At 46.6% G+C, this 25,723-nt stretch overlaps 1 protein-coding gene across 2 annotated transcripts in view; it reads left to right on the plus strand.

Moving 5' to 3' along the window:
* The window catches only part of szt2 (SZT2 subunit of KICSTOR complex), a 292,175-nt gene that overhangs the window by 12,036 nt on the left and 254,416 nt on the right, over positions 1-25,723 (plus strand). For both annotated transcript variants that reach the window (XM_072510616.1, XM_072510617.1), the window contains exons 5-14: positions 750-881; positions 1,575-1,734; positions 4,590-4,696; positions 6,032-6,233; positions 6,330-6,500; positions 9,772-10,003; positions 10,190-10,319; positions 11,889-12,034; positions 12,293-12,445; positions 13,212-13,326. In XM_072510616.1, the coding sequence (XP_072366717.1) occupies positions 750-881; positions 1,575-1,734; positions 4,590-4,696; positions 6,032-6,233; positions 6,330-6,500; positions 9,772-10,003; positions 10,190-10,319; positions 11,889-12,034; positions 12,293-12,445; positions 13,212-13,326 (1,548 nt within the window). The remainder of the gene's footprint in view (positions 1-749; positions 882-1,574; positions 1,735-4,589; positions 4,697-6,031; positions 6,234-6,329; positions 6,501-9,771; positions 10,004-10,189; positions 10,320-11,888; positions 12,035-12,292; positions 12,446-13,211; positions 13,327-25,723) is intronic.

Genomic DNA, 25,723 nt, shown 5'->3' on the forward strand with positions numbered 1-25,723 from the left:
GAATCAGTCTGGATGAAGGTGTTTTTGGATACTTGATGACACTGCAGGGTGCATCTTCCTTTTTCCATTTGGACCCAAGTTCAAATCCAGTGCAGGTGCACAGGATGAAAATTTTACATTCATAAATTACACCAAATGTATTTGTTTTTGTAATGAATGAATCATCACCACTAAAGTGCCGACTAAGTATGCGAGCATTCTACAGGTGAAGTTAGATTCTTACTTGTGTTTAGGCCTAAAATAAATACAGAAATTGCTGGAAAAATTCTGTAGGCCTGGCAGTTTCTATGGAGAGAGAAAACAGCTAACATTTTAGGTTTGCATGACTCTCCTTCAGAGCTCTGAGGAAAAGTCATAGAGACTCAAAACATTAACTCTGCTCCTCCCTCCACAGGTGCTGCCAGACCTACTGAATTTTTCCAGCATTTTCTGTTCAATTCAGATTTCCAGCATTTGCAGTATTTTGCTTTTATATTATTTGGGTTTGGATCTATTGGTTCAAATTTATGTAAATTGATCTTTAACCTATTTTCTATCTTTTATATTTAAACTGGGAGTCTGAGATTGCCATTGGATAGAATAAGCAGGCATGGACCATGCATCGAGTCTGGATAATTTCATATTTTTTTATGGACATAACATGTTCTCACAAATCATTGTTTAGTCTATTCCTGCAGATGTATCTCCCATCTGAGCTGCTTATGCATTTGCTGACCCTTCTAATCTTCCTGAGTGTCTGTACATTGTAGGTTCTAGTTCAAGGCTGTTTATTGGATCGAAACAACTTGGATACTTTCCATCAGAATATTTATCAGCAACTACGAGCATTTGAAAACAATGTGGCTGAGGTTCTTCAACAGCACTACAAGCCTAAAACACAGGTCAGTGTCTCAATAAAAGTGGAGGGAAAGAGTACTCAGTCATCTGGGTACAGCATTCAAAGTACTAATTGGCTGTGAGGCTAGTGTTAGATATGGATTTTATATTTTGGTCTAGTAGAGAACTTTTGAAGTGAGCAGTTAATGCATTCTGTTTAAGTATTGCCTTTCTAATTTGTGCTACATTTGAACTGGGAGAAAATAACGCAGTTATTACCCTGCACCTAACTAAAGTAAACTTTCAGACCTAATTGTGCAGGAAAATTCACTGCTTCACAAAAAGAAAAGTCGTATTATTATTTCTCAAACAGATGGTAATGTATGGCTGCAGCACTTAAATGAGCATAGCATGACAGCCTTGCCTGATTGTAAAGATCTGTTTTAACTGATCAGAAATTATGCTACTATAGGGTGACATGGTGGTGCAGTGGTTAGCACTGCTGCCTCATGGCACCGAGGACCAGGGTTCGATCCCGGCCCCGGGTCACTGTCCATGTGGAGTTTGTACATTCTCCCCATGTCTGCGTGGGCCCCACCCCCACAACCCAAATGATGTGCAAGGTAGGTGGATTAGCCAAGCTAAATTGCCCCTTAATTGGGGAAAAAAGAATTTGGTACTCTAAATTTAATAAAAAATAAATATGCTACTGTTCGTTAATTCTGATTTTGTATCTAATCTCTTGCCTCTTAAATCAGTCTGACAGGCCCATTTTATCCCAAGGAGATACTACTGACTTCTATGATCAATCTTCACGTAAGATGGCATTTTCCATGGTAACACCTGATATGGGACTCGTCAACATGATCCGCAATGGCATCCTAGCACTTCAGTTACTGCCGTCCAACTCCAGTGCAGGTCAATACATTTTCCATTATCTGTCTTTGAGATTGGGAGTTTTAATCCGAAGACAGCCTGATCCTTACTTTAAATCCTATTAATAAGTCCAATCTCAACTGGATCATTGAATTCCTTTCAGCCGGGGAGGAGAGGATGTGCCTGAGCAGCTGGGTAGTACATATCTGGGTTTTCCCTAGTGAAAGGAAGAATTGGAGAGTGAGACAAACTCTATATGGTTCATATATCACTGGTTAAAGAATAGCAGAAATGCCGCCAAGTTCCTACTTTCCCTAAGGGAATGTGTGAATGTGGGAAAGCCTGAAGAACAGAGAAAACAAAATTAATCCTACACCTGACAGTAACTCTAGAGCTTTAAAAAAAAAAAAAAAATTTTATTCAAATTTTTAGCATTGTAACATTTTACCAAACAAAAAAAAAACATTACACTCGCAAATATAATAAATCCTGCACCAACTCCCCTCGCGCTCCCTCCCCCTAATAATTAACAGTAACTAGCTATTTGAAATGTAAAATAAACAAACCCCATCTCTTGTGGAAGCCTTCTTTTTTCCCCCTTAGGGCAAATTTCACCTTAAGATGTAAGAATTCCATTAGATCCCCCAACCACGGCAAGGCACAGGGTGAAGAAGCTGACTTCCACCCCAACAGAACCCGCCTGCGAGCGATCAACGAGGCGAAGGCTAAAACATCAGCCCCCGCTCTCATCTGCAAAACCCCGAAAATGGCCCCCAGAGGACCCGGCTCCAAATCCACAGGCAGGATTGCCAATGGTGCTGCAAAACAACTCCCAAAATTTCTCCAGCTTCGGGTAGAACCAGAACATGTGCACATGATTAGCCGGCCCCCTCCCACACCATTCGCAAGTATCCTCTACACACAGCCGGCTCATCCTTGACTTTGTCAAATGCACCCTGTGCACCACCTTCAACTGTCTCAACCCCAGCCTCACGCACAAGGTTGAAGCATTCACCCTCCACAGCACTACACATCACAGTCCCTCCTCCAGTGCCATCCCCAATTCCTCCTCTCACTTGACCTTGACCACCACCATAGTCACCTTATCCTCTTCCAAAATCCTCCCATAAATTGCTGCGATGACCCCACCATCCAACCCCATCCCCATTACAATAAGCACTAAGCAATAAGCACCTCCTCCAACAACGAGGAGGCAGGCGCTATGGAAAGGTCAGAAAGACCTTTTTCGCAAAGTCCTGCACCGTCAAATACTGAAAACCCTTCTCACGCGGAAACCCAAACTTCCCCCTCAACTCCTCCAAGCTTGTGAACCGCCCCTCCAAAACCAAATCCTTCATCTACTTCACCGCTCTATCTTCCCATCCCTGGAACCTCGCATTCAGCTTCCCCGGCTCAAATCCAAGGTTCCTCCAGACCGGTATCATCCTCGACCCTGCTCCCAACCTACCCTGCTGTGGAAATTGCCTCCAAATCTTCGACGTGGCAGCCACCCTAGGACTTCAGTAACCCTAGTGTTGAGGTCTCCACAAACCCAATGAGCTATGCTTTCTGTAGTCCTATTCAGCCCTGCTGCCATGGGTTTTAAGTCATTTGTTATTTCTGTAACAAGCTAGCAACTGAATGTTACTTGAGCAGTAAATTAGGGTTTCCTGACTGACTTTGGCCGAATCGAAATGTGTTGGCTCTCAACAAGCTCAACAATGTGGAGGTGACCTTTGCGTCCCTGGTAGCTCGGCAAAGGATTCTGCTTCAGTGGAAAGAAACAAGGCCCCGAAGCGTGGAATCCTGGATCAGCGATATGGCAGGGTTCATTAAATTAGGGGTAGCACGGTAGCATTGTGGATAGCACAATTGCTTCACCGCTCCAGGGTCCCAGGTTCGATTCCGGCTTGGGTCACTGTCTGTGCGGAGTCTGCACGTCCTCTCCGTGTGTGCGTGGGTTTCCTCCGGGTGCTCCGGTTTCCTCCCACAGTCCAAAGATGTGCAGGTTAGGTGGATTGGCCATGATAAATTGCCCTTAGTGTCCAAAATTGCCCTTAGTGTCCAAAATTGCCCTTAGTATTGGGTGGGGTTACTGGGTTATGGGGATAGGGTGGAGGTGTCGACCTTGGGTAGGGTGCTCTTTCCAAGAGCCGGTGCAGACTCGATGGGCTGAATGGCCTCCTTTTGCACTGTAAATTCTATGATAATCTATGAAAAATTGGAGAGGGTGAAATTCGCCTTGAGAGGGTCGGTACAAGGGTTCTTTAGGCGGTGGCAACCGTTCTAAGACTTTCTGGCAGAACGATAGACATTGGTCAATGGCAGCAGCAGCTTGGGGGGTGGGGGGGGGTTACTTTATTTTTGTTTATGTTATTTACACTGGAAGGGTCTGGGGGGGTGTCTACACCTGTTGTCTTAAGTCGGGGTGTTAATGTTAATTTATTATTTAGGTACAGGGGGGGAGGGGTTTGGGGAGTTGCTTTTTTAGATTGTGTTTTGTACTTAACCCTGTTGGGTTCTTTTTTCTTTCTCGTTTTGTTATTGATATTTTATGAAAAACTTTAATAAAAATTACTTTTTTAAAAAAAAACCAATGTGGAGGTGAAAATTATTTGTCCTGTAGGTTGTGAAGGCCAAGTGGTACTTTGACCCGAACTACATTTTGTTTAATACCTTTTCACTTTGTATTCTTATAAATGTTCAGATGATTCAGGTGGGACACTTATTAAATTTTAAGGGTCATGTCAACTGCAAGCCGGGAGTTTGCACCAAAGGGCCACAATTCCAAGATAATATAGAAACTCACTATTCAGGAATGAAATTGTGGGACTTAGTGTGATGCTATTGCAGTATTATTTCAAGGTTTGCACTGAATTGGCTCATTTCTCTTACAGGTATCATAATCATCACTGATGGTGTCACAAGTGTACCAGATATTGCAGTGTGTGAAACATTATTGAACCAACTACGCTGTGGCACAATTGCCTGTTCCTTTATACAGGTGAGCGTGTATATATTTTTTGTTTTGCTGATTCTGTTTGAAATAAAATATTTTCTAAAATATATATATCTTTAGGAAATAGGAGCAGGAGTAGGCGATTCAACTCCTCAAGACTGCTCCACCAGTTAATAAGAACATGGGGCAGGATTCTCCCATTCGGCAGCAGTGTATCCACGCCGTCGGAAACGGGCCGCTGGGAGTACCGATTCTGGCCCCTATAGGGGGCCAGCACGGCGCTGGAGCGGTTTACGCTCCAGCCTCCCATCCCGGCGTGAACTGTGCGCCGCACCAACCCGCGTATGTGCGGTGGCCTCCCTCAACGTGCCGGGCCCCGCCGCAACATGGCGCGGGAGTTCAGGGGCCAGCGTGTAAGAAAATAGGCCCAGGGAGCGAGAGGCCGGCCCGCTGATCGGTGGGCCCCGATCGTGGGCCAGGCCCCATCTGAGGCCACCCCCCGGGGTCAGTGCCCCCCACCCCCAACAGGCCGCCCCCGACCTTGCGCGCAGAGTTCCCACCGGCTGCGACCAGGTGTGGATGGCGCCGGCGGGACTCTGTCTTTTTAGAGCGACAGCTCGGCCCATATTGGCCGGAGAAACGGCGGGCCGGCCACGTAGAGCGGCCCGCGACCGGCACCGCGCCAAATGTGCCGGTGCCAATGGCGCCGATTCTCCGCGCAGCACGTGCCGGTGGCGAGGCGCGGTTACGGGGATTTTCCGGCCCGGCGCGGGGCTGGGAAAACCCCGCCCATGATATTTTAAAAAGAATTTTAAAAAAAATTGGTTTTCACATTTTTATGTTACACATTCAGTTTGTACGTTACATCATGAGTGTCATAACTGTGCATAATATCAAACAAAAGCAACCAGGGTAAAATTAAAATGACAAAAGCAAGATAGACCAAACAGCATGGAAAACAAAACATAAACAAACGAGGATCACTATAAATATTTACATGTACATGTTTTTACCCTCCTCTGTAGCTGTGGGCCCCATTTGGCCGATCTGCCTCAATTGCCTTGCCTAGTGTTGGCCCTAGCAGTAATTCACTGCATATTGCTGCTCCCTCTGCCTCTCTGCTTGCCCTTTCGCCTGTCCCCTGTGGCTATGCTCCTTGTGTCTCGCAGTCTTTTTTATGGGCTCCCCCCCTCCCTTTATGGTCTGTGGCTTGTCTGTTTTCCTCTCCCTCTCCCGCCCTATTGGCTGTTGGCTACAAACACGTCCTGGAACAAGTTGTTGAATGGCTTCCATGGTGACCGTGTATTTTTAACTGAGGCCCTTGATCTCAATAGACCAAGCTACTCTGTGGTTACATAAAACTTGGTATGCTTTTTACAGGTCGGAGGTGTGTACTCATATGACTGCAGCTTTGGTTACGTGCCAAATTTGGAGCTAATGAAGTTCATTGCCATGGCAACATTTGGATCCTACATGTCCACCTGCCCAGAAAGTAACCTCAATATGAATGCATACCACAAAGCGTTTCTATTGTACAGCTTCTTGAGACCTGGAGAGTCTATGAACCCAGAGTATTACTGTGGCAAGTATATCTACAGGAAGTTATGGAGTGTATTTTTTTTTTCCATTCGGTGTCTGGCCCTTCTATTCCTGAAATATTTATTTTTCTGTGATCTAGTGTCCCAGCACAAACTGTTCAATGAGCACCTGGTGTCTGCCAGCAGTAATCCTGCACTGGCCATGAGGCGGAAGAAGCATGCGGAGAATGAGGTGCATGCAGACCTTACCAGTGTAGTGTCTGTACGGTTGCGTGAAGGCTACACCGTGAAGGAACTTAATATCACTAAAGGTAAATACATACTGCTAAAATGGCAGAGCAATCTGGTGAAGAAGCATTGAGGGGGGTGATAATGAAGGCTTGCTGTGTGGTGGATTAGGTCATGTTGGGACTCTAGTAAGATTGGTTGCTAATATGATCACGATCTGGAAACTACTACGATGGGGAGATCTTGTGACTTAAGTGGGTAGCACCACTGCCTCTGAGCCAGAAGCTTTGGGCTCAAGTTCTACTTCAGGATTGGTTGACCATGGAAGAAGCCTTCATTCTGCGGCCAATGAGGTAGATAATCAACCTTCCTAATCATTCCAGCATTCCCACACAGGCAGTAAGGGCAAGAGAGAATCCTGGTCAGCCATGATTGATGTGTGCTATAAACACTTGTTTCTCTCTAAATAGAGTAGCAATGCCTTTGGTCCCTTGTGGATTGTGACTAATTATGGGCAGACGTAGGGATTCAATGGTTCTATGGAAACTGCTACTACCACGGCATAATTCACTTTACCACGAGTTAAGCTTCACAACCTGTGACTGTCACGGAGTTTATCTTGAACTACATGAGTTTAGTGGAAAAAAAAATGTGAGTGCCTTCAAGATCTCTGTACATCCCAGAGCTTTTTACAGCTAAAGAAGTACTTTTTGCAATGTAGTCCCCGTTGAAATGTAGGAAATATGGTAGCCAATTTGCGCACAGCAAGCTCTCCCAAACATCTATGTGATAACAACCAGATAATCTGCTTTGCGATATTGACTGATGGATAAGTATTGGCCAGGGCATTGGTGATCATGCCCCTGTTCTGTGAAATAATGCAATTGGATCTTTTATGCACACCTGAGAGGCAAACTGGATGTCGATTAAGTGTCTCCTCTAAAAGATGATACCTCCCACAGTGCAGCACTCCTTCAGTACTGCACTGAAGTGTCAATCAACCTTGAGTTTTGTGTTTGAGTGCTGGTGTGAGACGATAGGAAGAGTTTTCAGAATCTTCAGAAAAATTTGTAATTACATAATGCCTTTTTCAACTGTAAAATATTCCGAAGTGCCTTGAAACCAATGAAGTACTTTAGACGAAAATTAAAATCGTTAATTGTCACAAGTAGGCTTCAATTAAGTTACTGTGAAAAGCCCCTAGTCGCCACATTCCGGCGCCTGTTCGAGGAGGCTGGTACGGGAATTGAACCCGCGCTGCTGGCCTGCCTTGGTCTGCTTTAAAAGCCAGCTATTTAGCCCAGTGTGCTAAACCAGCCCCTCCAGTGTGCTAAACCAGCCCGGTAAAGCAGCCCGATGCAATTGCTTTGTATGCATGTGAGCTAAGTAACTTGCAATAGCAGATGCAGACCAATGTTGTAAAAACTTCATGCAGTTGAGTGCTTTGGGGTTAATGAAAGGAAACCACATTTCCTTCCTTCATTCTGTTTGTTGGCTTTTCCCATATTACATGGGTTTGCCATGATGCTGATTGGTTACTCCTTCATATGAATCAGTATCTTTTGGATAATTTTGATGATTTACAGCCAGATGCCCTTCCTGTCGCTAACTCTACTCATTTATCCGGGCTGGGGACCAGCAGTGATACACGTAGGCTTGCCTGCATCACTAACTGGGTTCTTTCATAGGGTCATAAGAGTCTGCAGCACAGAAAAGGCCCTTTGACCCATCGTGTTTGTGCCAGTGAAAACAACCACCAAACTATTCTCATCCCATTTTCCAGCACTTGGCCCACAGACTTGTATGCCTTGGCTTTGCAAGTGAACATCTAAATGCTTCTTTAATGTTATGAGACTCTCTCTCTCCACCATTCTCTCAGGCAGTGAATTCCAGACTCCCGCCATCCTCTGGGTGAAAAAGATTTTCCTTGCATCCCCTCTAGACCTAAAAGTATCTGTTCCCAGTCCATGCTGGCCAAATCATAACCGATCTCCTTAAAATCAGCCTTCGCTCAGTTAGAATTTTGATTTCAGGCCTATCCTTGTCCTTTTGCATAACAATCTTGAATTTAATGGAGTTATGATCGCTGTCTGCAAAATGCTCCCCCACTGATCCTTCAGCCACTTGTCCGGCTGAGTTACCTAAAATTACGGCCAGGAGCTCTTTTAGAACCTTCTACATACTGGCTTAAAACGTTTTTGAGGATTCATTTTAAGAATTTCGCTCCCTCTAAACCTTTCACATTATCACTACACCAGTTAATGTTCGGGTAGTTGAAATCCTCCACTATCACTACCCTATTATTTTTACGCTCCTTTAAAATTTACCTACATATCTGTTCTTCCATTTCTCTTGGATTGTTAGGGGGCCTAGAGAACACTCCATGCTATGTGATTGCTCCTTTCTGGTTTTTAAGTTCTACCCATATGGCTTCATTTGAAAAGCCTTCTAAGATGTCACCCTCCTTACTGCTGTAACTGATTCCCTGATCAGAATTGCAACACCCCTCCTCTTTTACCTCGTTCCCTGTCTACCCTGAAGATCCCATATCCTGGAATATTGAGCTGTCAGTCCTGCCCCACTCTCAACCATGTCTCAGTGACAGCGATGACATATTCCCCCCATGTTTTAATTTGTGTCCTCAACCATTTGCCTTGTTCGTCAGACTCCTTGTATTCAATTAAATGCCCTATAACGTGAATGCCTTCCTGACTCACTTGCTGTTCTCTTCTAATTTTGGACGCGCATCTCCCCCTACTGAACCTTCTCTTAGGATCTCACCCCATTGCCAAGTTAGTTTAAACCCTCCCCAACAGCACTAGCAAACCTCCCTGCAAGGACACTGGCCCCATTTTGATTCAGTCCTGTCCGCCTGTCTGCCTTGTACAGATCCCACTGTCCCCATAAGCGGTTCCAATGGCCCAGAAATCTGAAGCCTTCCCTCCTGCACCATCTTTCCAGCCATGCATTCATTTGGACAAATCTCCTATTTCTATACTCACTATATCATCACTTATTGTCACAAGTAGGCTTCAATGAAGTTACTGTGAAAAGCCCCTAGTCGCCACATTACGGCGCCTGTTCAGTAGCATGCGTCATCAGATGTAATCCAGAGATTACTATTTTCTGGGTCCTGTTTTTAAATCTACTTCCTAGCTCCCTAAATTCTGCTTGCAGGACCTTTTTTTTCTCTACCTGTATCGTTGGTACCAATATGTACCACGATGTCTGTCTGTTTCGTAGCCAGTAAGTCCTGGAGTGGGACCTGAACCTGGTCCAGTTCTGAAAGGAAATCAAATGAGAGATTCTTAAATTTTTTTTCTCCTCCTCCATTCATTCTTCTTTGGAGTGTAGGTGGAACTCAGTTGGAAGTGAAGCTGATGCTACTATGGAAACACAACATGCGAATTGAGTATCTTGTGGTCGCCTCCTGGCCCCTGGATGCGGCCAAGCGCTTGACCTGGGTGGAGGTAACAATGGAGGGCAGCTATGATATGCTCCATGACATTAGCTGTACCATGAGGAAACCAATAACCAGCCCATATCGCACCACTGTTATCCGGCGGTTTTGGACCACTCTGCAGAGGTAGGTACATGAAATTGCATGTGAGAGGGGAACGTGTTGTACGTTTATAAGAGTATTGGGCATGTTTCATAAATGACAGAACAATATCTTGTTCTGTGACTGCACGGTAAGAGGGGAAGCAGGATGTCTGTGTCATGTGTTTAACAGGGCAAAAATGGCTGATGTCTATTTCATGTACTTCCTTAGCATTAATCAGACCGATCAGATGCTGGTTCATCTCAAATCCTTCAACACTATTCCTGAACATTACACCATCCCAGAGAGCACCAAGAACGGGGTTCCACTATTCTACATCCCTCCAGGATCTACTACACCGGTATTTATTTATAAAATAATATATTTCAATATCACCTTAATGAGAAAAAAAATATCGATTCTGTCGATTCCAGTCAGCTTAGAGTATTCTGAACAAATGGGTAATTATGATGATTCTGTATATTCCTGTTTCGATTATCTACTGTTTATTCGAGAAAAATATATTTTTCATGAAGTTCTGCAAAATCAGCAAAAGCGAAATTGGTTTTGCTTGACATAGCAAGTGTTGGAGTGTTTTGGTGGATATTGACTGTCTCTCCATATAAATGCAAATTCCTTCTCTATATCTGTGTATTTGTTTCAAAATAAATTTGATATTGGATATTTGTATGCACGGTCAGTAACAATCTATAGTTTCTGTAACAATTGGGAAGTGAACCAGTTTTAAATTTGCCTGCTCACCATATCAGAGATAAGGTTAGCCGAGGGAAAAGGGAGAAAGAGGTCATCCTTCTAAATGCCTGTCAAATTTATTTAGATTGGACAAATACTTTCTAGCCCCGGTTAGAATATACTCAAACTATTACCAATTTATCCGTCCTCAAATTAAACACCAGCCAATCAATAGTTAACCTGATGGAACGTGTCCTTAATACAGGCTGTAGTTAGGATTTAAAGCATGATGAGGTGCGGTCAATTTTGAAGACTGATAAGTACAAGAAGACAAAAGAGTTGTAATCTTTAAGCTTTTTTGATATTGCACATTCTGACTTTGTTAGCAACAGAATTTTTTTTTTTTTTTTACAGATTTCATGCTCAGTAAGATATAAATGCAATTTCATTTTGTTTACTGTAATGGGCAGTGCAGGAAACCTAATCTCATTCAGGCTTTTGAATAAATTATGTGCTTAAATTAGATTCCCCACATGATATGATACTAAACCCAAGGTGCACAGTTCCCACGTCTAGGTGACAAGAGATGTATGGAGAGAATTTGGTTTTTCACCCTTGAACAAACATTTCCCGAGGTGTCCTATAGTAGCATATAACATGTTAAACATATGGAAAAGCTAAGCATGGAAAATAACTTAAACTAAATTGCAAGAGAATGACAAGACGCAAATTCAAAATTGTAAAAAGCAAATTCAGGTTTGAAGTTCTTCACACAAAGAGAAATTGATATATGGAATTGCCTCCCAAGCAAAGTAACAAATGCAAAAAAATATAGAATTATTTAAGGACCTATCAAGTGCAACGTAGTAAGGACTTTAGGGTTGTTCTCGATGAATAAACTAAGGTAAACCACATGTAAGAATCATACCGCATAGTAGGAGGTCATTGAGCTCTATAAAAAGGCTGTCCAGTCATCTAAAATACATTTTCCTGATGGATAAGTGTGAAGAGAATTTCATTGGTGGAAAAAACTCCCACCTCCTACCCTGCTGTTTAATGCCATTACAACTAAGGCATTGCTACTGTTTTCTTTCTTGCAAATTTGGCTATTCTTTAGCTTCTGACTAAAAAATGCAGCTTGTTCAGTATATGAGGTCAAATGTCTGCAGTTCAGATTAGTGTTGTTAAATTACATATTTTTGACAGTAAAAAAGATTGTAACCAATCATTTCCTTAGGTGCTTTCACTGCAGCATAGCGGCTCTAAGGATTCCAGCCAATCCCAGTTTGCCTCTTATTGGAAGCCTATTTTATCTATGGATGCCAGCTTCTGGCAGCGGTGGCTTCATATGCATCGCATTGGCATACTACTGGAACATGACATGTAAGTTGGTGCTGTATTCACTTGGTATCATTTAGTCTTTTAGAGAGCTTGGAAGCATGCTTCCCCGTGCTGGACTGTTAATATTGTGGTTTTGTTCCAAGAAGATCTTTTGTACCGGCAATAAAAAAACTCAATATAGGGAAAATGTGCATTTAATGGGTTAACCTGTGTGTGTGACACACACATTGTTAAACTTAATGACTTATGACTTTTGTCTTTAGTGCTTGTTTAAAAGTGTTTTTACCCTCTTCTCTTTAGCCCAGTGCCAAAACATATCCATACGCCAGGAAGTAATGGCCGATACAGTACCATTCAGTGTCGCATCTCTCTCTCTGCACTCACTTCCCTCCTGCGGGATTGGAGCAGCTTTGTGCTGGTAGAAGGATATTCCTACGTTAAACTTCATTATAAGTAAGAATTCATTTTACTGAATATTTTTCCATTTATAAGATTTGTGGAGCTAAAAACCTTGGAGCATGTTGGATAATACGATTGTGTGGCTTTGCAGAGTCCAACGAGAGTACTGTTCTGCCCATTGTTGCTGAATTTTTTTAATTAAAAAAATAAATAAATTTAGAGTAGCCAATTATAATTTTTTTCCCAATTAAGGAACAATTTAGCGTGGCCAATCCACCTACTTTGCACATCTTTGGGTTGTGGAGGTGATACCCACGCTGGAGAATGTGCAAACTCCACACCGATAGTGACCCGGGACACTTATTGAACCCGGGTCCTCAGCGCCGTAGGCAGCAGTGCTAACACACTGCGCCACCGTGCTGCCCTTAGAAATGCCAAATACATAACTTAAGCAAAAGAGCAGGTCAAATTTTCTGCAGTCAGTTGGCACTGACAAAATGCAGGGCAGTATAATTCTTTTTATCATACATGGGTTTCTGAGGTGGCATTCATGTGCTATACCCATGACGTTGCGATTACATAAATTGTGTCTTTTAGAGCTTTTAAAAAATTTGTCCACAGGACGTGGGCATTGCTAGCATTTATTGCCCATCCTTAATATAAGAGAATTGCGTCTCACTCCAAAAGGGAATTAACTCAGCCTGTGAAATAATTATGGGATGGGGAGGAATTTTTATGTATTAAAGATGAGCATCTGTACTTTCAATGTACTTCACCTCAAAGTGTTGTTCAATCAAAGTAATATTTGTTTAATTTGTAGTGGAATGGATCAGCCGCCTTCATCTTTTTACCTTGTCCGGGTTATTTCCAAAGCTCCATGCATGGTCCTTCGCCTGGGATTTCCGATTGGAATGCAAGCACAAGCTAGGAATAAGGTATGATTTTGGGAGCAGCGTTGTGTGCTGTGATGCACGGAACAATTAGCTGTGCTGTTAGGGGAATGGTAGTTTGTTTCACAACAGCATTTGCCTTGAGTTTGGGATATTTATATCTACTTTTCTGAACCACTAGATTGTGACCATTTGAAAACCACTTGTTTTTTGTTGTTGTACCCATGGCCTTGCCCCTCCCTATCTCTGTAATTCCCTCCAACCACATAATTCTCTGAGCTATCTGGATATCTGCGCTCCTCCTATTCTGGCATCAAAACATCCACAATTTGAATAGTTCCATTATGGGTGAATGTGCCTTCATTTGCCGAGGACTGCAGCTTTGGAATTCCTTCCCTACACCTCTCTACGTCATTTCCCTCTTCTAAGACACTCATTAAAACCTACCTGTTTGGCCAAAATTTGGTCATCTACACCAACATGTAAAGTAACTCGGTGTCAAATTTTGTTTTTTAATGTTCCTGTGAAGTGCCTTGGAACCTTTTGCTACATTGATACCGAGAGAGTATTGCCATTCCCTTTAATCCAAGAGCCAAAAGTTGTAATTTTGATAGAATAGCACATTACTCTGAAATTAGAAATTCTGGAAAAAAAGTTGCAGATTTCTTAATTTTAAAACACTTGCCTATTTTAAAATTATTTTATTTCCTTGCTTTTTCGCTCGCTCCATCCCTCCCTCCCTCCCACTTTGCCAGTTACAAAGTGTCTTTGTTCAAAGAAAATAATTTAACTGCTACACTTGTAGCAATTGTTCAGACATCAGCTTTTGACAAAGGCCATGCTGCTTTTGTCAACTAAGGAAGCATGGTATTTGTATTAAAATGATTTAGTTATAAATTGTCACCATTTTAAGAGATAGGATTGACTTTTGGAAAAAAATGTTTGCTCCTATAATAGGTTTAAGCTCTGGAAATAAATAGCAGAGTGATACAATCTTTCAAAAAGTGAACGTCAAATCCAGGGGGTTAGTTGAAGACGTTTTTCTCATTGTGCATTTGGAAGTGGAGCATTTTCATTACTAATAGGCTTGGACAGGTGAAAAATATTAAGGTTGGATAGCACTTGAATACCGGTGATCCAGAACATCAATAGATTTAACCAGATGGGATAAGTATAACAAAGGTAGTGGGATAAATGATCTGAATTTGATAAGAATCAGCATAAGATAATGGCAAAAGAAGATCAACTTTGCGGGGTACATTGACACGGTAGACATAACCCAAGTAAGAGTCCAAAGTCCAAAGACGTGCTGTTGGGTGGATTGGCCATGCTAAATTGCCCTTAGTGTCCCAAAACGTTAGGAGGGGTTATTGGGTTACGGGGTAGTGTGGAAGTGAGGGCATAAGTGGGTAGGTGCAGACTTGATGGGCCGAATGGCCTCCTTCTGCACTGTATGTTCTATATGAACACGTGGATCCAAGTTCTGGAGATTATTGAGCAAACATAGGATAAAAGTTGAAGAAGTGGGCATTAAGGTACAAACTAGATATGGAACTAGGTTGGAGATTATGTACAATCAGTTGAGTTCTATAGCTTGTTGAATGACGTATTTAGGTTACAGTTGTAGTTAAAAAATATCTGTGCCTCAGCAACCCCCCCCCCCCCTCTCCCCCAGTACAGATGACTTACATATTTTAAAATTGTAACTACTGGATATCCAGGTGATTTGTCTACAAGGGCTGCTTCAGGGCATAGTATGAAGTCTTGTGGACTACTATAAAGTTTAGAACCATGTTCCCATTAGTTTGCATATATTACACCCACTAACAGGTCTCGATTTGTGGATGTAAGATATGTCCATCAATGAAGAAACTATTTCACGAACAGCCCCTTTCAGGCCCAGATGCCTATTAATTTCCAAAAGGACAATCCGCAAGTAAGAAGCATCAGTGCAAATTGACCTGAATTGCACATTGTTTAACATGTCCCATGGCCATAACTTGGTCATACTTGCTGTAGCTAAATGAATAATGCTGCAGTGTTAGAACAGCAAGAATCTCCTTGATGCCCAGAGGATGATTCATTAGATCGTGGACATAGAAAAGTCACAACAAATGCCAGATTTAGTCACTAGCTAACCAGTCATGGTAGTACAGTGGTTAGCACTGTTGCTTAACACCGCCAGGGACCCAGGTTCGATTCCCGGCTTGGGTCACTGTCTGTGCGGAGTCTGCACGTTCTCCCTGTGTCTGCGTGGGTTTTCTCTGGGTGCTCTGGTTTCCTCCCACAATTCCCGAAAGACGTGCTTTTTAGGTGAATTGTACGTTCTGAATTCTCCCTCCGTGTACCCGAACGCGCGCCGGAATGTGGCGACTAGGGGCTTTTCACAATAACTTCATTGCAGTGTGTAAGCCTACTTGTGACAATAATAAAGATTATTATTATTAGCTTGAGGACATGAGAATTATGATACAGGGGATGGGGTCGGTCTCAGCAACAGTAACTAGGGATTGGATAATATTTAATATTTTGCTTCTCGTGACAAATGGATAGTTCTTGATGTCATGATTAATCTGCTGATAATCCATCCAACAAGGCATCTATCTTCCAGTAATGATTGACTTTCAGGTGGACGGACCATTGGGCTGACTGGTGATTGATGAGAATAGACTAGAGGAGGCTTGAGTGAAGCATAGAGGATTGCTTGGGCCAAATGACATTTCTACATGTGGAGCCTTTTAACGTTATCCATTAATTATCTAAAAATGTGTGATTACATGTAGTGTAGAGAATAAGGTGTTTATTTTATCGTGGCCATCTCTTTCAAGTATGCAACAGGAGGAATGTGAATAATGTAGCCAGATTGCAGAAAAATGCTTGCTCACCACCTATTTAAACAAATAACATTGACACTGAGGGATTGAAAATATTCTACATCCATTCGCTTCATTCCAAGTTGCTAAAAGATTCATGAGGCGGTGGGAAGTGGCTTTGAGTTGTATATTCTGTGCAATCCTATGTTCCCTAGAGTAGTCTTCATTGCTGGAATTCTGAAACCTCCAATAAGGAAAACTAACAACTGCACCCTGCAGTAAGCAGTTACATTGGATGTATTGAAGGAAGAACAAAAAAATTAAAGAGCGTAAATTGTCTTCGGCTGGTATTGTTACGATCTCAGTTGATGTTATAAATGGAAGGAATGATTCCATAGATTCATAGAATTTACAGTGCAAAAGGAGGCCATTCGGCCCATCGAGTCTGCACCGGCCCTTGGAAAGAACACCCACTTTAGGCCCACACCTCCACCCTATCCCTGTAACCTCACCTACCCTTTTTGGACACTTAAGGGCAATTTAGCATAGCAAATGCACCTAACCACCTCTTTGGACTGTGGGAGGAAACCAGAGCACCCGGAGGAAACCCACGCACACACGGGGAGAACTTGCAGACTCCACACAGTCAGTGACGCAAGCCGGGAATCGAAGCTGTGAAGCAATGGTGCTAACCACTGTGCTACCCTTGCTGTCCAATATAGAACCCTGGCTCAAAAGGCTGTAATTAACTTTTTTTTTAGTAAAACGTGGAGGAACTGAGTCACAAAACCGCTAATTAGTTTTCACAAGAATTTTTTTTATCAAGGATGAAAAAATTGGATTATGATACAATACTCCTTTACTTCCCCCTTAGTTTAACAATTGCACACATTTAAAGATTAACATGGATTACAAAACATATCTTAAACTACAATAGTCTCACTAACACAAAGTCCCTTTAAGCAGGCAGATTGGCTGTGGTTAAATGCACGTACTCTGCCCTGAACTCAAGTTAGTGTCTGAGGAGTTTTGCTCAGAATCTCCCCAGAAGGGCGGCATGATGGTACAGTGGTTAGCATTGCTGCCTCACGACGCTGAGAACCTGAGTTCAATCCCGGCCCCGGGTCACTGTCCGTGTGGAGTTTGCACATTCCTCCAGTGTGTGCGTGGGTCTCACCCCCACAATCCCCCAAAATGTGCAGGGTAGGTGATTTGGCATGTTCACTAAGTGCCTGTGGATTTCCGCTGCCTGCTCCGGTTTCCTCCCACAATCTAAAGATGCGTAGTTTAGGTGGATTGGCCATGCTTAATTGCCCCTCAGTGTCCAAAGTATGTGCAGGTTTGGTGGAGTGTCCAAAAAATGTGCAGGTTTAGTGGGGTGTCCAAAAGATGTGCAGGTTTTGTGTGGTTCCTTAGGAATGCTGCATCTTTGCAACTTCCTTGTCCTGTCCTGGCAGTGTTGAGAGATGTTCACTCCCAGTGTCCTGACTCCAACTGTCAACAATTTCAGCTAAACTAAGAACAGAATTCCATCATACCTTACAAGGGCCTCCAGTTGCTAAGCAATCCCTGCTGCTACTGTTTTTCTTCCCACCATAACCTTCTCTAAGCACAATAGAATCACAGTTGGAATTTAAACCAAATACCACAAATACAAACACCTTTGTCCAGCATGAATCAAACTATAGGGACTTCCGGGTGCGGCGATGACCAGCTGAGTCGCACGTTTCGGCAGCTCCCGGTGAAACGGAGTTTTGGGCTCTTGATAGGAGCCCCAACGGCAATTTTGACGGCTAAAAACACTGTGCGGTAAACCAGAAGGGAATCCCCCCTGGATACGGATGGAAAAAGGAGGAGAAAGTGGCCGGATTGCAGTGGATCCTTTAGAACAGCGGCAAGGAAGGCAAGCAAAAACCAAGATGGCGTCGGAAGGTGGCAGTTTAACATGGGGCCCTGAACAACACGAGTTCTTGAAATGCTGTGTGGAAGAGCTCAAAAAGGAAATGAAGAAAGAGCTGTTGGCCCCGATACTACAGGCGATCGAAGGGCTAAAGGAGGAACAAAAGACCCAGGAGCGGGAGCCTCGGGTCGTGAAGGCAAAGGCAGCCGAGAATGAGGACGACATACAGGGCCTGGTGGTGAAGACGGAGATGCGTGAGGCACACCCGAAACGATGTGTGGCAAGGTTGGAGGCACTGGAGAACAACGCAAGGAGGAACATCCTGAGGATTCTTGGTCTTCCTGAAGGTGCGGAGGGAGCGGATGTCGGGGCATATGTGAGCACGATGCTGTACTCGTTAATGGGAGCGGAGGCCCCGGCGGGTCCGTTGGAAGTGGAGGGAGCATACCGAGTGATGGCGCGAGGACCGAGAGCAGGGGAAATTCCCAGAGCCATAGTGGTGAGATTCCTCCATTTTAAGGATAGAGAAATGGTCCTTAGATGGGCAAAGAAAACTCGGAGCAGTAAATGGGAGAACGCGGTGATCCGCGTTTATCAAGACTGGAGTGCGGAGGTGGCGAGAAGGAGGGCGAGCTTTAATCGGGCCAAGGCGGTGCTTCATAAAAAGAAGATAAAATTTGGAATGCTGCAACCGGCAAGACTGTGGGTCACATATCGAGGGAGGCACCACTACTTTGAGACGGCGGATGAAGCGTGGACTTTTATTGTGGAAGAAAAACTGGAATGAGCGGGTTATTAAAAAGAACGTTTGAACAAAGTGGTGGGGCGAATGTGGGGGGCGAAGAGGGGGGTTAAAAAGGGGGGAAAGAGGAGTTTTATGTACTAATCCTGCGATGTGGTAACTTTTCTCTCTTCCACAGGTGGTGATGGGGGGAGGAGGGGAGGTGGAGGAGATGGGGCGTTGGCCATTGGGGGCGGGGCCAAGGGAGAAGCGCGGGCTTGGTTCCCGCGCTATGATAATCATGGTGGGAATAGAGAAGCAGGAAGGAGGGGGCGTCGCACGGTGCGAGCCGAGGTCACGGGGGGAAGCCGAGGTCGGCCAGAGTTTGCTGACTTCTGGGAGCAACATGGGGGGAGTAATTACGCTAGCGGGGGATCTAGCGGGGGGGGGGTGGGAGGGGGGAATTACTGGGTTGCTGCTGCTGGGGAGAGGGGGGAGTTGGTATGGGAGGGGATGGGCGGGGGGGCACCGCCTAGGGGAGATACAGCTGCGTGGGAACCGGGTGAGGAGCTGGAAAAAGGGGATGGCTAATCGACAAAGGGGGGGGGGGGGTTAGGAAGCCCCCCAACCCGGCTGATCACGTGGAACGTGAGAGGGCTGAACGGGCCGATAAAGAGGGCACGGGTACTCGCACACCTTAAGAAACTTAAGGCAGATGTGGTTATGTTACAGGAAACGCACCTGAAACTGATAGACCAGGTTAGGCTACGCAAAGGATGGGTGGGGCCGGTGTTCCATTCGGGGCTAGATGCGAAAAACAGGGGGGTGGCTATATTAGTGGGGAAGCGGGTAATGTTCGAGGCAAAGACTATAGTGGCGGATAACGGGGGCAGATACGTGATGGTGAGTGGCAAACTACAGGGGGAGACGGTGGTTTTGGTAAACGTATATGCCCCGAACTGGGATGATGCCAATTTTATGAGGCGGATGCTGGGACGCATTCCGGACCTAGAGATGGGAAAGCTGATAATGGGGGGAGATTTTAATACGGTGTTGGAACCAGGGCTGGATAGGTCGAAGTCCAGGACTGGAAGGGGGCCGGCAGCAGCCAAGGTACTTAAAGATTTTATGGAGCAGATGGGAGGTGTAGACCCGTGGAGATTTAGCAGACCTAGGAGTAAGGATTTCTCGTTTTTCTCCTATGTCCATAAAGTCTACTCGCGAATAGACTTTTTTTGTGCTGGGAAGGGCGTTGATCCCGAAGGTGAGGGGAACGGAGTATACGGCTATAGCCATTTCGGATCACGCTCCACACTGGGTAGACTTGGAGATAGGGGAGGAAACAGGAGGGCGCCCACCCTGGAGAATGGACATGGGACTAATGGCAGATGAGGGTGTGTGTCTAAGGGTGAGGGGGTGCATTGAAAAGTACTTGGAACTCAATGATAATGGGGAGGTCCAGGTGGGAGTGGTCTGGGAGGCGCTGAAGGCGGTGGTTAGAGGGGAGCTGATATCAATAAGGGCACATAAAGGGAAGCAGGAGAGTAAGGAACGGGAGCGGTTGCTGCAAGAACTTTTGAGGGTGGACAGACAATATGCGGAAGCACCGGAGGAGGGACTGTACAGGGAAAGGCAAAGGCTACATGTAGAATTTGACTTGCTGACTACGGGCACTGCAGAGGCACAATGGAGGAAGGCACAGGGTGTACAGTACGGATATGGGGAGAAGGCGAGCAGGTTGCTGGCACACCAATTGAGGAAAAGGGGAGCAGCGAGGGAAATAGGGGGAGTGAGGGATGAGGAAGGAGAGATGGAGCGGGGAGCGGAGAGAGTGAATGGAGTGTTCAAGACAGTTTATAAAAAATTATATGAAGCTCAACCCCCGGATGGGAGGGAGAGAATGATGGGCTTTTTGGATCGGCTGGAATTTCCCAAGGTGGAAGAGCAGGAAAGGATGGGACTGGGAGCACAGATCGAGGTAGAAGAAGTGGTGAAAGGAATTAGGAGCATGCAGGCTGGAAAGGCCCCGGGACCGGATGGATTCCCAGTCGAATTCTATAGAAAATATGTGGACTTGCTCGCCCCGGTATTGACGAGGACCTTTAATGAGGCAAAGGAAAGGGGACAACTGCCCCTGACTGTGTCTGAAGCAACGATATCGCTTCTCTTAAAGAAGGAAAAGGACCCGCTACAATGCGGGTCCTATAGACCTTTTTCCCTCCTAAATGTAGATGCTAAGATCCTGGCCAAGGTAATGGCAATGAGAATAGAGGAATGTGTCCCGGGGGTGGATTATTTGTGGGAGTTGTTGAGATTTGGTTTTGGAGAGGGGTATGTTAGATGGGTGCAGCTGTTGTATAGGGCCCCGATGGCGAGCGTGGTCACGAATGGACGGGGATCTGCATATTTTCGGCTCCATAGAGGGACAAGGCAGGGATGCCCTCTGTCCCCATTATTGTTTGCACTGGCAATTGAGCCCCTGGCGATAGCGTTGAGGGGTTCCAAGAAGTGGAGGGGAGTACTTAGAGGAGGAGAAGAACACCGGGTATCTTTGTATGCGGACGATTTGTTACTATATGTGGCAGACCCGGCGGAGGGGATGCCAGAAATAATGCGGATACTTGGGGAGTTTGGGGATTTTTCAGGGTATAAATTGAACATGGGGAAAAGTGAGTTGTTTGTGGTGCATCCAGGGGAGCAGAGTAGAGAAATAGAGGACCTACCGTTGAGGAAGGCAACAAGGGACTTTCGTTACCTGGGGATCCAGACAGCCAAGAATTGGGGCACATTGCATAGGTTAAATTTAACGCAGTTGGTGGAACAAATGGAGGAGGATTTCAAGAGATGGGATATGGTATCCCTGTCACTGGCAGGGAGGGTGCAGGCGGTTAAGATGGTGGTCCTCCCGAGATTCCTCTTTGTGTTTCAGTGCCTCCCGGTGGTGATCACGAAGGCTTTTTTAAAAGGATTGAAAAGAGCATCATGGGTTTTGTGTGGGCCGGGAAGACCCCGAGAGTGAGGAAGGGATTTTACAGCGTAGCAGGGATAGGGGGGGGGGCTGGCACTACCGAGCCTAAGTGAGTATTATTGGGCCGCTAATATTTCAATGGTGAGTAAGTGGATGGGAGAGGAGGAGGGAGCGGCGTGGAAGAGATTAGAGAGGGCGTCCTGTAGGGGGACTAGCCTACAGGCTATGGTGACAGCCCCATTGCCGTTCTCACCGAGGAACTACACCACAAGCCCGGTGGTGGTGGCTACACTGAAGATTTGGGGACAGTGGAGACGGCATAGGGGAAAGACTGGAGCCTTGGGGGGGTCCCCGATAAGAAACAACCATAGGTTTGCCCCGGGGGGAATGGATGGGGGATATGGAATGTGGCAAAGAGCAGGAATAACGCAACTGAAAGATCTGTTTGTGGATGGGAAGTTCGCGGGTCTGGGAGCGCTGACCGAGAAATATGGGTTGCCCCAAGGGAATGCATTCAGGTATATGCAACTGAGGGCTTTTGCGAGGCAACAGGTGAGGGAATTCCCGCAGCTCCCGACACAAGAGGTGCAGGACAGAGTGATCTCAAAGACATGGGTGGGGGATGGTAAGGTGTCAGATATATATAGGGAAATGAGGGACGAAGGGGAGACTATGGTAGATGAACTAAAAGGGAAATGGGAAGAAGAGCTGGGGGAGTAGATCGAGGAGGGGCTGTGGGCAGATGCCCTAAGCAGGGTAAACTCGTCGTCCTCGTGTGCCAGGCTAAGCCTGATTCAGTTTAAGGTATTACACAGGGCGCATATGACTGGAGCACGGCTCAGTAAATTTTTTGGGGTGGAGGATAGGTGTGCGAGGTGCTCGAGAAGCCCAGCGAATCATACCCATATGTTTTGGTCATGCCCGGCACTACAGGGGTTTTGGATGGGGGTGACAAAGGTGCTTTCAAAAGTAGTGGGGGTCCGGGTCGAACCAAGCTGGGGGTTGGCTATATTTGGGGTTGCACAAGAGCCGGGAGTGCAGGAGGCGAGAGAGGCCGATGTTTTGGCCTTTGCGTCCCTAGTAGCCCGGCGCAGGATATTGCTAATGTGGAAAGAAGCCAAGCTCCCGGGGGTGGAGACCTGGATAAATGACTTGGCAGGGTTTATAAAGCTAGAGCGGATTAAGTTCGTTCTAAGGGGGTCGGCTCAAGGGTTCACCAGGCGGTGGCAACCGTTCGTCGAATACCTCGCAGAAAGATAGATGGAATGGAAAAAAGAAGGCAGCAGCAGCCCAGGATCGGGGAGGGGGGAGTGGGGGGGAGGGGCGTTTGTGGGGGTGGGGTGGGGGGAGAAGGGGGCTGGGGCGGGGGGGGAAGGGGGCTGGGGCGGGGGGGGGAGGGGGGGTGGGGGTGGGTGGGGGGGAGGGGGGTGTGGGGGGGGAGGGGGGTTTGTGGGGGGGGGTGGGGGGGGGAGGGGGGTGGGGGGGAAGGGGGCTGGGGCGGAAGGGGGTGGGGGAGGGGTGATGGGGGGGGAGGGGGGTGGGGGGGGAAGGGGGCTGGGGCGGAGGGGGGTGGGGGAGGGGGGGGGGATGAGGAACCAGAAGGACTCTCAGGGTTGTTAATATATACTGTATAATATGTATAGGTCGTTGCGACAGATAATTATATATTGGACTGTTAAATTATATTTTTGGAGAGTGTTACTTGTGATAAGGCAGTTGCCAATTAGGGTTAGTTTTCATTTTTGTTATTTATTATTTATTCATTTTCTGTTTATAAAATAGGTCATTGTTATTTGTGTTGCTATAATATTGTGTAAAGGATGCACAATGTACTGTGTTGGTTGACCAAATATTTTCAATAAAATATTTTAAAAAATAAAAAAAATGAATCAAACTATAGGTTTTACCCTTCCAGGCACAGAAACATTAAGTTAAACACATTGAAAACTATATCTTATTCCTAATGTTGACCAATACAAATATAAATCCCTTAAAAACTACCATTGTGAGGACTTCTGGTTGCGGCAATGCGGAGCTAAGTCGCACATTCGGCAGCTCCCACTAAAAACTGATTTTTGGGCTCTTTTCAGGGCCCTCAACAGTATTTTTTCGACATTTCCCGGTGTGGGAAGGAGATTGCAGTAGTTCTCCGACAGTGTATGGCTTGGACCAGGAACGGGGCGACTAAAAAAATTGTGGTGAACCCAAAGAAGGTGCGAGGAAGAAGAGCAAAATGGCGGCTGGCGGGGACCAGGCAGCGTGGATGCAGTGGGCGGAGGAGCAGCAGGAGTTTATCCAGCGCTGCTTCAGGGAGATCAAAGCGGACCTGCTGGAGCCGATGAAGGCTTCCATCGACAAGCTGCTGGAGACCCAGACGGCCCAGGGGGTGGCGATCCGCGAGGTCCGACAAAAGATCTCCGAGGACGAGATCTTGGGTCTTGTGGTAAAGGTGGAGGCGCACGAGGCTCTCCACAAAAAATGGCAGGAACGGTTCGAGGAGATGGAGAATCGGTCGAGGCGGAAGAATTTGCGGATTCTGGGCCTCCCGGAGGGGCTGGAGGGGTCGGACGTGGGGGCTTATGTGGTCACCCTGTTAAAGTCGGTGATGGGAGCGGGGTCCTTCCAGGGACCCCTGTAGCTGGAAGGGGCCCATCGAGTGCTGGCGAGGAGGCCCAAGGCTAACGAGTCGCCGCGGGCGGTGCTGGTGCGGTTTCATCAGTTCGTTGATCGGGAGTGCGTGCTCAGGTGGGTCAAGAAAGAGCGGAGCAGCAGGTGGGAGAACGTGGAAGTTCGAATATACCAGGACTGGAGTGCGGAGGTGGCGAAGAAGAGGGCCGGGTACAATTGGGCGAAGGCGGTGCTGCACAGAAAGGGGGTGAAGTTTGGCATGCTGCAGCCGGCGCGACTGTGGGTCACCTACAAGGACCGGCACCATTATTTTGAGTCTCCGGAGGAGGCGCGGGCCTTTGTCTAGGCCGAGAAGCTGGACACAAACTGAGGGTCGGGATGGGTGGTCGGGGATTGCTGTTGGGGTGTTACATTTTGTGGGAGGGTTCTTTGCTCTTATTTCTTTTTGGTTTGGTGAGAGTGGTTAGGGTGGGTTGGGCACTGTTTTGGTTGGGACTGTCGGGTGGACTCTTGGAGGGGGGGTACGTAAATGGAGTAGGGGTGGATGGCCGGTAGGGGAGATGGGGCCCCGCGGGGGTGAGGCCCGAGTCGGGGGGTGAGGGGACTGGGCTTGTAAAAGGAGCGGCGTCAGAGGTGGCGGGGCCGAGCAGGTGGAAAGCCCGGGCTTTTTCCCGCGCTGAAGGCTGGAGGGGGCGGGGCCAGGGCGGGGAAGCGAGGGTTGTTTCCCGCGCTTGGGATGGAAGGGGGAGGAGGAGAGCCTGTGGATGGGTAATGGAGGAGGAGGGTATGTCCCACAATGGGAGGAGTCGAAGGAGAGGTGGGAGTAGCTGGGGTCAACAGGAGTCAGCTGACTTGTGGGAGTGCAATGGGGGGAGTAAAGTAGGTAGGAGGGGTCCTAGCTGGGGGGAACGGGCCGGGCGTGGGGTGTGGGCGCGTGGCTGGCCAAGGAAGGGTTATGGCTAGTCGGCGGCGAGGGGGCGGGTAGCCCCCTGATCCGGCTGATGACCTGGAATGTAAGGGGACTGAACGGGCCGGTCAAGCGGGCCTGGGTGTTCGCGCACCTGAAGGTGGATGTGGTCATTCTCCAGGAGACACACCTGAAGGTGGCAGACCAGGTGAGATTGAGGAAGGGGTCAGGCGTTTCATTTGGGGCTGGATGCCAAAAATCGGGGGGGTGGCGATCTTGGTGGGAAAGAGGGTGTCGTTCGAGGCGTCGAGCATTGTGACAGACAATGGTGGCAGGTACGTAATGGTAAGTGGTCAGCTGCAAGGGGAGAGGGTGGTGCTGGTCAGTGTGTACGCCCCGAACTGGGATGATGCGGCTTTTATGCGGCGCATGTTGGGTCGGTCCCGGACTTGGAAGTGGGGGGGCCTGATAATGGGGGGGAGACTTTAACACGGTGCTGGATCCG

This window comes from Scyliorhinus torazame, chromosome 7, assembly GCF_047496885.1.
Source record: "Scyliorhinus torazame isolate Kashiwa2021f chromosome 7, sScyTor2.1, whole genome shotgun sequence".
Taxonomy (NCBI): Eukaryota; Metazoa; Chordata; class Chondrichthyes; order Carcharhiniformes; family Scyliorhinidae; genus Scyliorhinus; species Scyliorhinus torazame.